Source organism: Micromesistius poutassou, assembly GCF_964030765.1.
Source record: "Micromesistius poutassou genome assembly, chromosome: 21".
Taxonomy (NCBI): domain Eukaryota; kingdom Metazoa; phylum Chordata; class Actinopteri; order Gadiformes; family Gadidae; genus Micromesistius; species Micromesistius poutassou.
Genome location: NC_140291.1, coordinates 12,378,001 through 12,394,389, shown reverse-complemented (window position 1 = coordinate 12,394,389; position 16,389 = coordinate 12,378,001). Strand labels below are relative to the sequence as shown.

The following is a 16,389-nucleotide window of genomic DNA, read 5'->3' as shown; positions in this document are numbered from 1 at the left end:
ATACTGAAACCATTGATCATAAATTACAATTACAATAAAGAAGAGACAACGGCAATTTTTCTTAAAAACATTTTAACATTACAAACGTCACGGACGATAACAATAGGGGCTTGTTCGGTAGATTAATTTAAGTCAATACACTTACTTAAAACTCTGTTTCAAACACAACCAATCACACAACACAGAAATAAAAAAAGTTTTCAAAATAATTATTTTCAATATTTTCTCTCGTTATTAAAAAGAAAACTTTCAAATGTGTTGCTTTAATGATGCTTAACAGAAAATAAGAATCTTGAAGTAAAAGTCAGTCATTAAATGTTTCAAAGGTGTTTGGCTTTGTCCCTGAGAGAGGATGCGCACATTTCCTTCCTATTCCGTTTGTTCTTCTTTCCGATCTTTCTTCTGTCTGTTCATTCTTTCCAATCTTTCTTCTGTTTGCTTGTTCTTTCCGATCTTTCTTCTGTTTGCTTGTTCTTTCCGATCTTTCTTCTGTTTGCTTGTTCTTTCCGATCTTTCTTCTGTTTGCTTGTTCTTTCCGATCTTTCTTCAGTTTGCTTGTTCTTTCCGATCTTTCTTCTGTTTGCTTGTTCTTTCCGATCTTTCTTCTGTTTGCTTGTTCTTTCCGATCTTTCTTCTGTTTGCTTGTTCTTTCCGATCTTTCTTCTGTTTGCTTGTTCTTTCCGATCTTTCTTCTGTTTGTTCTTTCCGATCTTTTTGTTCCACTTGTTGGTATGTTAGTTGTCTGTTCCCACGCATCACAGCTCTGTGTGTTTGGCGGCCTCACGCTCCTGGTCCTCCTCCACCTTCAGCTTCAGCTCGTCGGGGGTGATCAGACCATCGTGGTTCCTGTCCTGGTTCTTGAACATGTCGGCGATGATCTCCTCTGGGTCCATGCCGGGCTTCATGCGACCTTTGCCCTCTGCCACCTGCAGCTTGATGAACTCTCCGAACTGAAACGGAAAACGATGAGGACCGTGTGAAAAAGGGTTGACATGTTTCTGATAACCGCGTGCATTCCCAGGAACATGTGAGTGATGGGATTTGTTCCTTACTCGGATGGCTGGAATAAATCCTGAATAAATGAACTGATTGAGCGCAACGTTAACACGTTGCCAGGGTTGAGGGTTCAATTCCCACTGGAGCTGACCATCCCAAGTTATTTTAAGACTACCCCTGGTAAACAACCTCAACTAAACGGCTTGTTCTTGTATCTACACATTCATCTGGACTTAACCTGGCTAACTCGTCCATGGTAACGTCATCTCAAGACAGGTCAACTGTCATTAGTTGACATGAACAAATGTTTCTCCCTATGGACGGTTGAGTCAAAACATGGAGTTGAACTTTCACTACGCCGAGAACCCTTTTGTCTTCCCCCCGTCGAGGAATACCCAACACTATCATCAGACAGAGCCGGAGTCACTCAGGCTGGGGACTCACCTCCTCCTCTGGCACCTCCTTGTTCTTGTTCATGTCCAGGGAGTCAAACAGCTCCTTGGGGCTGTCTCCCAGCCAGACAAACAGGTAACCGGGGGGGACACCCTTCGCCAGGTTTATCAGCTCCAGCTCAAACACCAACACCGCACTGCCCGGCACTCCGGTAGCTGGGAGACGGAGAAAGAGAGGGAGAGACAGAGAGACAGGGAGAGACAGAGAGACAGGGCGAGACAGAGAGACAGGGAGAGACAGAGAGACAGGGAGAGACAGAGAGACAGGGAGAGACAGAGAGACAGGGAGAGACAGAGAGACAGGGAGAGACAGAGAGACAGGGAGAGAGAGAGCAAGAGCGAGAGTGCGTGCGCGAGAGAGAGATAGAGAGAGAGAGAGAGAGAGAGAGAAAGAGAGAGAGAGAGAGGCTTAGTTGGGTATGATGCTCAGCTCATGGAGTTTATAAAAGGGAGAGAGGGTGTTTACAGTGGCGGTCTTAGCATAGAGGCATAGGTAGGCGGCCACTTGGAGCCCACATAGTAGGGGGGCCCCAAACCAACCTCAAAAAACTTTTTTTTGAGAGTTTTTTTTTAAATTTACCTTTACTTCCACATAGATTAGCTTTACCTGCCTATCCACCATTCATACATTTTTTTTCTCCATTCTCTTTTAAAGATCGGATGAGGTGGGCCCCATACATATCTTTGCCTTGGGCCCCCAATTCAGCTAAATCTGCCACTGGGTGTTTAAGATACTAACTCCCCATTTATTCTCAAGAAAGTGATTTAAAATTATTATTATTATTAACATTATAATTAGGGGCTTTGGTTATGGCATAGAACTTTAACATTTTAATGTTTTTTGTTAAATAGCTCTAATTATATTCATATGATTAGAGCTATTCATATATCATTCGTCAAATAAAAAATGCATCAAGGATCGGCGACCCAGCGACCTAGCTAACAGAAATAGCTAAGAAATGGTGATTTTGTTTATATTTATTTGGTCACCGTCTAAACGGGGTCCTATCGTACTGAAACGGATCATAACATGTTCTTGATACATCTCTTAACAGTTAAGAGATGTAGTTAGTTAGTTTTTCTTGGTAACCCAGAAAGCGGGAAGAGAAATTTGCACCCATGAGTCAGGAACAGCCATGTCACGTTACAACGCCTGCACTGCAGAGAGTTTTGTCTCACCTCCTTTCTCTCCATGTCCCAGGTGAGGGGGCACGGTGACCACCCTCTTCTCCCCGACACACATGCCCCTCAGACCCTGGTCCAGGCCGTCGATCACCTTGTCGGCCCCCAGCAGTGCCTCCTGGTGGTTCTCGTAGTTCCCTCTGTTGGACAGCACAAGAAAATAAGCTTCTGGTCTCCTCATACAGGCATGGAGAGGCGAAGTATTGAGGAGATGTGTCCAAAGGTATTTCCAGTTCCAATATCCATAGCGGCCATTAGAGAGCAGGTAGGGATTAGGTGCGTCTTGCTCAAGGATGCCGAACCAAGGTGGGTTGTGGACATTGGGGATTGAACCTGGTGCCTTTCAGCTGAGAGTCAATTCGCCCACTTTGGCTTGCTACCATTTATTTATACTTCAGAATCATTACTGAATACTTTAAGAGAATATACTGAATGTTTTGTAATACAGGTAAGAATAAGACAAATAGGAACCATCATTTAAATTAATTAATCACTCTGTAACACTTTGCTACACTACACATTTCATTGTCTAAACGGTTTTATTTTGCTTGTGTTCCTGACACGGCTGTGTGCTTTGGGCTTAACAGCTGAATATTTCATTTAAACTGAACTTAAATCCCTGAAAATAGGTTGGGACCACGTTGTGTCTGTGGGGACGTAGGGACTCACGAGGCAAACAGTAGGGTGCCGTCCATGAGGGAGCAGTTGTAGTGGTAGTGGATGAGGTCGTCCGCATCGCTGGTCTCGTTGCACTTCTCCGGTTTGGAGATGATCTCCACTGTGATGTTGTCCTTTGGGTTGTGGAAGTCGATGATGTTCACGTCAAAGACCAGCACGGCAGAGCCGGGGATGTCCTTACCTGGAGGAAACCCCCCACCACCACATGAGGAATTGTTATTTCAAACCACAGCAGCCTGACATTCGGCCAGAGATTAGGGCAATGGTGGCGTCAGTGTAATGATGTGGTTAAAGGACAAAGTTATTGCCAAAATACAGATGGAACCACCGGGGCGCAGCGCTACAGAGCAGGACCCGGAGATAGAACGTATGCTGTGATTAAGAAGGCTTGAAACACTAAAGCTTCGACTGCTAAAGCCAATAATGCTACAGGACAAAAAGTTAAAATAACTAACATAAGAATGGTAAGGCAAAGAACAGACTAAAGACTAACAATACTACCGCTAGCAATGCTAATGGAAAGATCCTCAAGCTTAGAACGCTTTTACAAGGGTGACCATGCTTTAAGGCTAAAGAGTTCGAAGACACTGAAGCTTAATGCTTTCATGGTCTTTTGTGCAGGACTCACCGGCTCCCTGTTCGCCGTACGCTAGGTGTGGGGGGATGATGACCCTCCTGGTCTCGCCCACACACACGTCGAGGAGCCCCTGGTCCATGCCGGTGATCACGTAGCCCATGCCGATGTAGGTGTTGTAGGTGGTGTTCCTCTGGTAGCTGCAGACAGTTTTGTTGAACAGTTTAACAAAAAACTAAACTGGATGCAACTCAATTTACTCTGAACTCCTCCCCATTGGCACCAAGTCCACCCCAAGCAGAACCAACAACCCCAATCTCACCCCAATCGACAGCACTACTGTCTCCCCTTCATCCCAAGCATGCAGCCATGGCGTGATCCTGGATACCACCCTCTCCCTTGAACCTCATATCCGTCAAGTCGTTAAAACTTCTTTCTACCACAAGGCCCTCCCTCCCACCCTCTGCTGCTGAAACACTGATCCACGCCTTCGTACCCTCCCGTCTGGACTACAGCATATCACTCCTCCATGGCATCAGTGCCAGCTTCATCAATGAACTCCAACCCGGTCCAGAATGCAACTCACACCAAACCCTGGCACCACATCACCCCCCCTGTCCCAAAGGACCTCCACTGACTTCCGGTTTCCCACTGAATCAACTTCCTGGTCCTCACCTACAAAGCCCTTCACTAACTGGCTCCCCCATATCTCACTGACCTCCTCTCTCCCCACGTCTCGGCCCCTCAGGTGCACCTCAGCCGGCCTTCTCTCCACCCCCAAGTCCAAAATTGGTAGTTTTAGGAGTCTTCTCACCCTCCCCCGAGACATCAGAGACTCAGAGGCCCTCCCGGTTTTCAAATCCCGCCTCGAGTCAAGACCTCATCTTTCCTCTACTGCCTTCTCTTAGCCCACCCTTCCCCCATCCACCCCCGTGTGCTTGTGCTGTCTGCCTGTTGTCTGTTTTACAACCGCCAACTCCTCATTGTAAAGCGTCTTTGAGTTTTTGAAAAGCACGATATACACCAAATTTATTATGACTTTATGTATTAATGACTTGGATTTTGTACTTCCGCATTTCTCCCAGAATAACAAGGAATGTAACTGCCATGGAAGTAAAGAACCAGAATAATAATAATATCACAATTATAAAAGTAACTAAATCCAATAGGAACCAAACCAATTTCTTGGTTTGGTTCAGTGGTATGTTTAAAGCCATGATAACCAGTGTACCTGGTTTCATGGTGGTAAGTTTAAAGCCATGATGAACAGTGTACCTGGTTTCATAGTGGTATATCTAAAGCCATGATGAACAGTGTACCTGGTTTCATGGTGGTAAGTTTAAAGCCATGATGAACAGTGTACCTGGTTTCATAGTGGTATATCTAAAGCCATGATAACCAGTGTACCTGGTTTCATAGTGGTATATCTAAAGCCATGATGCCCAGTGTACCTGGTTTCATAGTGGTATATTTAAAGCCATGATAACCAGTGTACCTGGTTTCATAGTGGTATTTTAAAGCCATGATAACCAGTGTACCTGGTTTCATAGTGGTATTTTAAAGCCATGATGACTAGTGTACCTGGTTTCATAGTGGTATATCTAAAGCCATGATGAACAGTGTACCTGGTTTCATAGTGGTATATCTAAAGCCGTGATGCCCAGTGTACCAGGTTTCATAGTGGTATATCTAAAGCCGTGATGAACAGTGTACCTGGTGTCAAAGGTGACGCCGTTGAGGAAGGTTCCGTTGTAGTGGTACCGCATGTAGTCTCCGACCACCGACTTGCGCGTGCAGGACTCGGGCACCACCTGGTTCTCCACCGTGATGTTGTCCTTGGCGTTGTGGATGTCCACCAGCAGGATGCTGTAGATCAGGGTGGCCTGGGACGGCACCTCCTGGCCTGGATGACACCAGCGCCGAGGACGTCAACATTGTTTTTTTATTAATAACATGACCATACTGCTAAAGTATGTATTCTTTCGTCGAGAAAAATGACTGCTTAAGTAATTCCCCAAATACCATTACAATTACTTTAGAACTGACTGTTATATACGTAGCACTTATAATAATGATGTTTGAATACAATATGTCATCACATTCTATTTCTGAGGAAGAAACCTTTCCTCAAGCGCTCCTTAATCATATGCATCTGTATTCTGTGAGAATCTCCTCATCACCCCCTCTCTCTTTCTTCCCTATGTTGACTGTCTCTCTACCCTCCCACAAAATGCAACATTTACTTGTAGAAATGATTAGCTCCAAAGCAGTGAATTCAGGTCCATTTCATCCCTCCCACCCCTGCTACACACTTATTGTATGTTGTACATCCTGACACTTGATGTACACACTTATTGTATGTTGTATGTCCTGGCACTCAATGTACGCACTTATTGTATGTTGCACGTCCTGGCACTTAATGTACGCACTTATCGTATGTTGTACGTACTGGCACTTAATGTACGCACTTATTGTATGTTGTACGTCCCAGCACATAGTACTTAGTTGTGTAGCATCTTATCCTAGCTAGCTTTGTTGTATACAGGGAATGGGTTAACCTAACAATTGTTGGTGCTTGGCACTTGGTTCTATGATCATCCCTACTGTACCGAAAGCAATATATTGTTGTTTCTCCTTCTTCTGACAAATGTACTTATTGTAAGTTGCTTTGGATAAAAGCGTCTGCTAATTGCCCTAAATGTACACTACGGACATTGTGGAGATCCAACCACATGCAGCCCCCTCCTCGCGACCTACCCAGTCCCTTCTCTCCGTAGCCTTTGAAGGGGGGGATGACGATGGTGCGGATCTCTCCCACACACATGCCCAGAAGGCCCTCGTCCAGGCCCTTGATCAGCCAGCCCTCGCCCACCAGGGAGTCGTGCGTCTGCTCGCGAGCGTAGCTGAGGTGGGGCTCATACAAGCGCAAAGTAAAACACACTTCACACTACGCTGGACCAAACGCCTGGCAACACAGTCTGAGACACAGAGAGAGGAGAGGTTTTACTTGACTTTGGCATTTTTCACAATAATGGGATGTTAATGTTTGATCAGTAACATAACTTAGTGATTACAATGTTTTTGAAAAGATGTAAAACAGCTAAAGTCACCAAAATTCACCAAATTAACCCAATATCATGTTCTACAATATTAAATAGGGTTTGTACATCGTCACAATGCAATGACCGTATCCATTTTGCAAGTATGAGAACATGTTATTGGAATGTTATTGGTTGTTGTTTCATTATGGGAAGACATATTTGTGTTTGAGACGGCCACATCGTTTCTCATATAAGAGACCACAAAACCAGGCTTTGATAAGCCTTAGTTACCATCTGCCATCGTTTATGTAGGATTTAAGTTAACTTCAACTTTCTCGGGGCTAGCAAAATTATGCATACTGATGTACAAGTCCTATTAGGTTTCTTAAATTGTCATAAATGTTTTTTTCAATTGAGCATTTAATAAATGATCCCCGAAATAGTATAAAATATATGCCAGCTCGCGAGTTCACCTGGAGTCAAAGAGTGTGCCGTCGAGCAGTGTGCCGTTGAAGTGGTAGCGAGCAAAGTCGGTGCGCATGATGGAGCGCCGGCAGTCTTTGGGGGTCGAGATGGTTTTGGTGACCACCATGTCAGCATTGTTCCACAGGTCCAACAGATGCAGGTCAAACACCAGGGTCGCATCTGGAGGTACCACGTCACCTGAAAGAGAAAACGTTCACATTCAATCCAAGACACTAATGTGAGAGAAGTTAAAAATAATTAAAATGAGTGCAGAATTAAGTGGCATCTAGCAGAACAGACTTGGCTAGAATTGAATAAAACAATGTAATGTTATACATATACATATATATATATATCCACCGGTATATCTTTATATGAGGGGAATGGGGATGGGGGGGGGATGCATTAGTTGCAATCTGCAACCTCACCACTAGATGCCACTAAATCAACTACAATTCCAGCGTCGGTTTTTATTGAAACACGTTATTATTTGTTAATTGTTGTCTGTGTAAGCTTTACGTGACATATTGTGCTGTTTTATCACATCAGGGAACTTCCGTAAAATATATATCTGAGAAGGCTCTCTGGGCATAATAAAGGAAAATAAATAATAATAATAATAATAAAATAAATAAATACTACACACAACCCCTTTAAACTTCAGCCAAGTTTGAAATATTTGTATTTATTGAATGCGAACATTATATGTGGGAATGAAGAAAGAATGATGAATAGCAATAAATACATTTAAATGAATAATAAATAAATACTACACACTTCACCTTTAAACTTCACCCAAGTTTTTTTAATATTGGTATTTATTGAATAGCAACAATTTATGTGGGGATGAAGGAAGCATGATGAATAAGTGACGTAGCGACTGGGTTACCTGCACCGGCAGCGCCATAGGCCAGGTGTGAAGGGACGGTGACTTTCCTGCGCTCGTTGATACACATCCCAACGATCCCCTTCTCGATGCCTGCGATCAGACGGCCTTCCCCGATCAGTCCAACCTTGGGTACCCCTTTTTGATGGCTGTGAATTGGCAGGAAATACGAATATAAATAAAAAGCATCGTGTGTAGCCCACTTCTGTAAACATCCAAGTTCCACCTCCTCCTATTTTTTTTTCACAATACAAATGGAAAAAAAGTGATGTCCTGGAGTGCCACATATGCAAACCATGCCCCCGGGCAACAGTTACTCCAATATAGAAATTAAAGGCAAATAAAGGTCATGGAATCAAATCGCAGCCCCATCTTTCATCTCTCGAACATCGCTTTACCATGGGTTTGCATTACATCCTATATGGTAACATTAGGGTAAACTTTCTGGGAATGGGCCTAATACTTCATTAAACACCATAACGTTACACAGGCCCATGCTGCATGGCACGTTGCCTTACCTTTTTAAGATTTGTTTTTGAAGGTTTTATCCTTTTATTGTAGAGAAAGACAGGAAGGTATAAGAGAGAGAGTGGAAGACACGCAGCAGAGCACGGGCAAGAATCGAAACCCGGGTCGCTGCGGTAAGAACTGGGCCTGTAGACGGTACGCGCTCTACCCGGTGAACCACCGGTTGACTTACCTTGAGTCGAATGTTTTCCCGTCGAGCAGAGTAACGTTGTAGTGATACCGAACATGGTCTCCGCTCTTCACCTCTCTGGGACACGCCGCCGGGGTTGAATAGCGCTCCACGACTACATCTCCGACGGGACTGGGGTTGCACTCCACGCAAAACAGCGCATTGAGCACCGAAATCAAAACACACACGGCGAACATGTTGCAATATAAATATAAAACCGAATTTAAAACAAAAACTACTAAATTTAAAGTAGTTTAGAGTTGCATCGATGGTGTGGGGGGTAGTGCCGGATAACTACGCAGGCACCTCGGCGAAGTCGGCTGCAGACTGTGCGGAGGAGCGGTGGCTCGGGCTGAAGGGGGAGCAGTGAGTCTGGCTGGAGGGGGAGCGGTGGGTCGGGCTGAGGGGCTGGAGGAATGTTGTAGACGTGGACAGTCTGCGGGATGCTGCCTGCAGCCTGCAGAGTGTCGGAGAGCGTCGCTGCAGAGCAGGCGCTAAACGGCAGCCTGCAGGAGTCCGCTGCTCCGCACTCCCCTCCTCAGTAAACAGACATTCTGTTTGGCCAGCTTTGATTAGATGAGTGTTGCATGCAGCGCTCATATCCCTAGCCACCAGATTATAAATAGTAAAAAAAAAAAAAAACATTTACCAGGTATACCTTTAAATAAATAAATAAAATACGAATACATAATTAAGAAAAAACTAGCGAGAGCAAGTTCCATTTTTTTGCGTTTTATTTTTGTGTTACTTCTGTACATTATCACTAGGTTCAGTAATTGATTTTAATAGTGTTATTACAGATTCACATCAATCATTTGTTTTAGAGCTATTCCATATGCAGAATGCAGACGAAAACAAACTCTGAAAATAAAATAAAAAATTGTCCTACATCTAGGAGTCATTCTTCACTTTGTGTTACAGATAATGTGTAAATGGTTTTAAATAAACACACTTACAGTCCTTAACAACCGTACACATTTCTGTATAGTCTTCTCTCATGTAACATTAGAGCTCATTACATTTAGACATAAATGAGTTTGGGAATGCCATCATGACAGATAATAGTCCAGTCATTTTAAGCCAAAAGGGGGGTCAACCTAGAACAAATTGCAACAGAAGCAAACTCAACTGATTTTGTATCCGCAATATGTGAGTAAGGAAAAAAAAAGCCCAGAAGAATACCATTAGGGGAAAGTTTCGAAAAAGACACAAATATATCATATTCATACGCCTATTCATTATTTCTCATGTGAATAGGGTACATCAAGACAAACAAAAAAGATATTACAAGTTTTTGGAAATTGTTTGTTAACATGGGCAAACGGTGCATAATCGAATTATGTATGTACTCACTTGCATACATACCACAACATATCTAAACATTGGGTTAGCCAGGTGAAAATGTCTTGACATCTTACAGTAAAAGACTAAAAAGGCAAACAAATGTCACCATAAGGGGCAGAGATTCAGTCGTACATGCATGGTCCACTCAACTTTCAATTAACTGTCACTAAGCTGTCAGGTAAGAAAGGTTGTTTGACCCAGCCACTTTTTATTTGACCTACCTTTTGTCTTCTGCGTTCTCCTTACCCTTGTCTCTTGTTCTTCCCTCAGACTCATCCCCCAGAAACAGTCCCACGTACCCAGCCCCAAACCCCATCGCTGCAATAATAATTAATAAAGGCTGGTTTAAAGTACTTCTTCCTGCCTCTATGTGTTAATGCTCATGGTTCGCCTAAATGGGTTCCTTTCAAACCTTCGATCTTATTGCAAGTTTTGCCACAACTTCCTTCCACCATATCTTTACTAATAAATTATGGGCCGATATATCAAGAGAAAGCATGGACAAAGTATTTGGACAATGAACATTTGAACATTTGTTTTGAAAACGTATCTGGAAAAAAAACAAAAGAACAGGGAATAGTTCCAGGTTTTCCCAAAAATAACAGTTAAAAAAAATCCAAAAGCCATTCCATGTGGGCTTAGTCAGGATAGGCCACCAGGGCCGTAGATCATCACAGGCTTTAATCAGGAAAGATGTGACAGTGAAATCAGCTCCATGCTGGTTTATTAATAACTTTATTTAATAAAATTGTTTTATGAAAACTGTTTTAGTTTAATAAGTTATTTTTGGGATGTACCATGGTGGTTTTACAAAACGGGACACCATTTGTAAAAACTACTCTGACTGTTAAGTAGTTTTTCCACTCTTTAGCACCTTTCCAATGGCAATGTAATAGCCTTACACAGCCACCAGATAATACATACCTACCACTTTCAGCCAGTATCCCAATACTGACTGTCACACCATGGGAATAATTGGCTTGAGAAATGGCATTTGTACATTTAAAGTGATCCCTATACTAAAAGCTTGATGCATGCCTTTGAAAATAATAGTATAAATAATTTTAGTAAATATGGTAGAGAAATTATTTAGCCAGTGCAATTAAAACAATTAGTAAATGTTAATATTATACTGTAGAATAATCAGCTATAAGAAAGATTAAACATCTAGCATTAATTTATACACTAACAGCATTTGAGGCTTGCATTACATATATGTATGTACTGTTTATATTGTATACATATACTTAAGCTTGGATATATAATATATACTGCACACTGGTGTTGGAAGGCATTCTGTGTGTATGTGCAAAAGTCAACCTAGCCAAAATAATGGTTACACTAGCCAAGAGAGTTGACAATCAAGCTGTATTAATGGTCAGTGTTAAACTACACACAAAACTATTTCTGAAAAACTAGGCTCTGTAGACATCCTTTTCAATCGTTACAGGTATAAGTATACATTCATTAGTGCATGAGATATGAATGTATGTAATATATGAAGAACTGATGTATATAGCAGTGAGATACTGCATAAACAATTACCTAGTTGGACAAGCAAATGCTACTTAGTAAATCCTGATCACCTAGAGTCATTATAAAGGCGTAGTGAATAGGGAGTCTTGTAACAGCCGGCAGAGCAGGGAGAAGACACGTTTTGTGTGCTTTAAACATATTGAGCACTCAGGGGTAAGACAAATTCAACTGGAGGGTGTGGGTTTTCTGCAACAACACACCAGTTGAAGATTACGAAAGGCTGTTAATAGACACATTATGACAATTGTGAGTTGAATAAAGAAGGTGTTTCCCTGATATAGAGCATATAACCGGAATGTATTTTAGAACCTTGCACCGAAAGTTAGGTTTTAACAGAGAGGGAGAGTGAGTTATGATAGTAAATGATGTTCTGACTAAGTTAATTATATTCTAGCAAGAATGCGACGTAATTTCCTGGTTTGCAGCACTTATAGCTTTCCCGTTTCTCATTGTCATTGTTATTGTTAGCTACATTAGCCTCTTTAGCAAACCAGCTCGAAAACGAACAACACAACTTTACATTGTGTCGCACGCACAGCAAGACCGTGCAATGCATAAATTGATGACCGGAATAAAGTAGCAATGTAATCAAGTGTGTTGGAGCATTTAAAATCGGCATTAAAATGAGCAACGTGATACAAATACAAAGAAAATAAATCTCTTTACGGGCGCAGCCATTTTTGTTGTCGAGTCGTACAGTCGGCCTCACTGAACTCGGTCTACTCTCAGAATATTAAGTGGGACCGATCAAATGGGGGCATTTCTCCATGAAATGCAGCAAGAAAGCTGGGAGATTTACACCTTACGACTTGCACGTACCAGCGTGCCATACAACTGGATAGCACAATATGATAGGGTATGGTTAAAGTGAAGTCAAAGTTAAGGTTAGATTTAAGGTTAAATGTTAAGGTGAGGTTAAAGTTAAGATTATAGGTAAGGTTAAAGTTAGGTTACATAAGGTACATTAGGTGTACTTAAAGGTACGATTTAGGTCAAGGTAGGGTTAAGGGATAACGTAAGTTCAAGGGTTAAAGCCAAGGTAGAAATAAGAGGTGATGTTGAGGTCAGTGGAAGACAAGTTAGACTGAGGATAGGTTCCTCAGAGAGATCACAGCTGGAGAGTAGAGCAGGGGGATGACCAGATCACCCACCCCCAGATCTAGAAGGAGAGGCGGGAAAAAGGTAGAGCGGTTAAGAAAATTCAGAAGGGTTAAAAACAGGCATTCTAATAAATCATAAATCACATTATTTAAATAAAACAAAACATTTGAAAGCATTACTCCTATTTATTTATTCTCATATTGAACGATTACAAATTACAAACTCAAACGGGACTTTATCAATTAAGTAATATCTAAGCACTCGATACTAATTCATTAATTAACGGGTTTGGTGAAACAAGAATCTACTGTTGAGTTCAAAATCCATCTACAAGTCTAATATAAATCTAAATATTCACGTTCAACAATTTCAAAACAGGGCATTTAAAAGCAATGCATCTACGATAAAAAAAAAAACATCAGGTACAAATGAAGGTGAAGAATATCTGCATTGGGAAATAAAGAATGCACTGTGTTTGTAAATGTGTGGTGAAACTACATATCGGAGAAGTTAGGTGAAGTTCGGAGAAGATCCTGAAGCTCCCGTCTTAACCGAGTGGTAGAGGGCATGGCTCTGGGGTTCAGGGTTTGATTCCCACTGGGTTCCTTTTAAGGTATGCACTCACATTACCGTAAGACGCTTTGGATGTATTCATGATGGAAACGAGGGAGGTGGAGGGCGAGGGACGTGTTTTAGACACAAGATATTTAGAAGGTCTCTTGTTGAGAAGACTCATACCTTCCCCTGCGGATGTTCCTGGTTCCCCAGGGAACGGCGGGAAGAGCAGGAGGAACAGAGGATGGGGAACATGGTGACAAATGGGACCAAAGAGTTCAACGTTAGAATCAATCTTCATGTAAGATCACTCGAGAACAACATGACGTGTCTTTTCTGGATAAAGCTAGACCACAAACACAAAGTGAGTAATCAGAAGGGAGGATAACATTTCTGGACAAAGATCTACAGCCAAGCCCTACAGAAGGGAATGGAGGTGAACAGGACTTAGACATCACAGAATAACTAATTCACTGTTGGAAATAAATAAATAGAAGCATTCTAATTTCTAATATCATATAAATATTATATTCAATCATCACCGTATAATGTCAGGGTCAAATTAATTGTCCTCGAATGAAACAAAGCAAGCTTAGATCACCATAATAACTGGTATTCGAAAGCATTCCTATCTCAAAAGTTCAATAAAAATAAAACATGCAACTCAAATGTATTGTGTTTGAACAGAACAAAGCGGCCATATTATTAACCAGTTCCTGCTGGTAAAATCATATCCGAAACTCATGAAACCATAGAATAACTGTTTAAAACTATTTTCAAAAACCTTCAGAATCTTCATGTGAACATTCAAGAGAGCTAGAGACAGGTATCATTCATCTTATTTTATCACGTTATTATTATATTATATTTCATTAATACAATATAATATTAATGAAATATAATTATTAGTTATAATAATCCTACATCTTTTCATTGTTTCATTGTTATTTTTGTATATTGTTATACACTGAATGTCAATGCTCACTTAATTTAGATGTTTTTATAACTAGTTTATAATTAGTTATTATAACACAGCTTTGTTGAATACTAGATTCTGATTGGTCCATTGTGGCAATTATAACACAGCTTTGTTGAATACTAGATTCTGATTGGTCCATTGTGGCAATTATAACACAGCTTTGTTGAATACTAGATTCTGATTGGTCCATTGTGGCAATTATAACACAGCTTTGTTGAATACTAGATTCTGATTGGTCCATTGTGGCATTCTACTGTCTTATATTTCTGACTGCTGCTATGAACAACAGACCATTGCTATGGGCTCAGTTTTTCAACCATAGAAAGTATTATATATTTTTAACCCCATATTATTTATTGCCACACTAGCAGGGCTGGACCCCCCCATCATATTTATTATTCACTGTTGTTGTTTATGTTTTTAATGTTGTTTCATGTCCTCATGTATAATTGTTGGGAGGTTGTACTGCAAGAAAAATTTCCGTGCAAACGGACAATAAAGTATTATCTTATCTTATATACTTTTATTTCCGCAGGAGCAATAAAATCATTTTCAATCGGTTAAATAATTTTTGTTTGTTATATTTTGGGTCAAATGATTGATTTCCTCAGTAAGTATCCGTGCAATGAGAGGGAATAGGTACAGCGAGCCGGTCGTTATTCTGCGATAATGACCGTAATTAGCTTATTAAAGAGACAGGCAGCAAGAGGTCTTACTTGAAGCCCCAGCCGGTGCCCCCCAGGACGATGGCCCCCACCAGGATGGCCCCGGCGATGGAGCCGATGATGATGTTGGTGCCCGAGGGCCCTGGAGGGGCGGGGAACAGCGGAGGGTTAACCTCAAAATTGCTTTAATGTCACTTTGCACAATAGCGGCCTCTGGTGGCCCAGCGGTTTATGGCCCAGCTTGTAACAAGAAAAAAAAAAGAAGTAGGGTCATGAATGGATTGTTTTTGGTCTTCTAATCATGCATATTAGATTTGAACTAAAGCAAAAACCTGCAGTGAAAAGAGTGGAAAGCAAATAAGAAGTTGGAAAGCAAAATACAGGTGAGAAGAGAAAAGTAAATGGACTATATTTATATTCCGCTTTTCTAATCAGTGGCCACTCAAAGCGCTGTACAATATTGCCTAACATTCACCCATTCATTCACACATTCACTCATTCCACAACGGTGGAGTCGACCACGCAGGGACACAGCCAGTTCGTCAGGAGCAGGCAGGGTGAAGCGTTTTGCTCAGGGACACCTCGACACTCAGCTAGGAGGAGCCGGGGATCGAACCAGCGACCTTCCAGCCGACCCGCTCTACCTCCTGAGCCACATGCCGCCCTAAAGCAGGGAGCAGGTCCACCCGCGGTACCTTTGTACTTCTCGGGGCCCTCCATGGGGGTCGGCAGCAGGACGGGGTCAAACACGCTGCAGTCCTTTCCTGTGTAGTCCGTGTCGCAGATGCACCGCACCTCGTTGCTGCACGTCTGCAGGGAGAGGGGGACGAACACACGACAGCGGTTTGATTCCATTGTCGTTGCTGGAGGTAAGACTCAAGAGCTATCATTCAAGAGTCATTTCTTACAAATATCCAATCCCAGCCATCGGTGCTGCTGTGAGTGAGGGAAATGCGATATCTGTTTTGGTTGAAGAGGTGTTTTGGTTGAATGCGTGTCGCTCTCTGAATGAGCCAATTTATATCTCTTCAGTGTTTGCTGTGGGGAATCCATCTGGCCTGTCAATCACATCTGCGCACACAGTGTTGTCAAAGCTACACGACGGTGAATGATTGCAACACCTTTCAACAGCAGAGAAATGTTGGCAGAGAGGGAGGCAACGTTTTTTGGTTTTATTTTCCAAATCCTCGTCTACTCCTTTCTGCTCTCTCTCTCTCTGTTCGCAACTCTTAAATCTT

The 16,389-nt window shown here is 42.0% G+C and overlaps 2 protein-coding genes across 4 annotated transcripts in view; both read right to left on the bottom strand.

Annotated features, from left to right (window-relative positions):
* Positions 1 to 49: 49 nt before the first annotated feature.
* Positions 50 to 9,424, bottom strand: LOC311367060 (peptidyl-prolyl cis-trans isomerase FKBP10-like). The gene is made up of 10 exons (XM_084485877.1): positions 8,975 to 9,424; positions 8,278 to 8,423; positions 7,397 to 7,586; positions 6,640 to 6,785; positions 5,596 to 5,785; positions 3,937 to 4,082; positions 3,300 to 3,489; positions 2,628 to 2,770; positions 1,441 to 1,604; positions 50 to 950 (listed from the first exon to the last, which is right to left on the bottom strand). Exons 1-10 carry the CDS (start codon positions 9,166 to 9,168, stop codon positions 756 to 758), a joined length of 1,704 nt encoding a protein of 567 aa, XP_084342003.1. The 5' UTR covers positions 9,169 to 9,424; the 3' UTR covers positions 50 to 755.
* A 3,211-nt stretch (positions 9,425 to 12,635) lies between these two features.
* The window catches only part of LOC311367003 (disintegrin and metalloproteinase domain-containing protein 11-like), a 32,367-nt gene continuing 28,613 nt past the window's right edge, over positions 12,636 to 16,389 (bottom strand). For 2 of the 3 annotated variants that reach the window (XM_084485800.1, XM_084485798.1), the window contains exons 24-26: positions 15,847 to 15,961; positions 15,203 to 15,293; positions 13,095 to 13,708 (exon numbers count right to left, since the gene is read on the bottom strand). In XM_084485800.1, the coding sequence (XP_084341926.1) occupies positions 13,660 to 13,708; positions 15,203 to 15,293; positions 15,847 to 15,961 (255 nt within the window). In that variant the 3' untranslated portion in view covers positions 13,095 to 13,659. Of the gene's footprint in view, positions 13,011 to 13,094; positions 13,709 to 15,202; positions 15,294 to 15,846; positions 15,962 to 16,389 lie in introns of those variants that run through there. The other variant, XM_084485799.1, reaches the window with a different exon arrangement.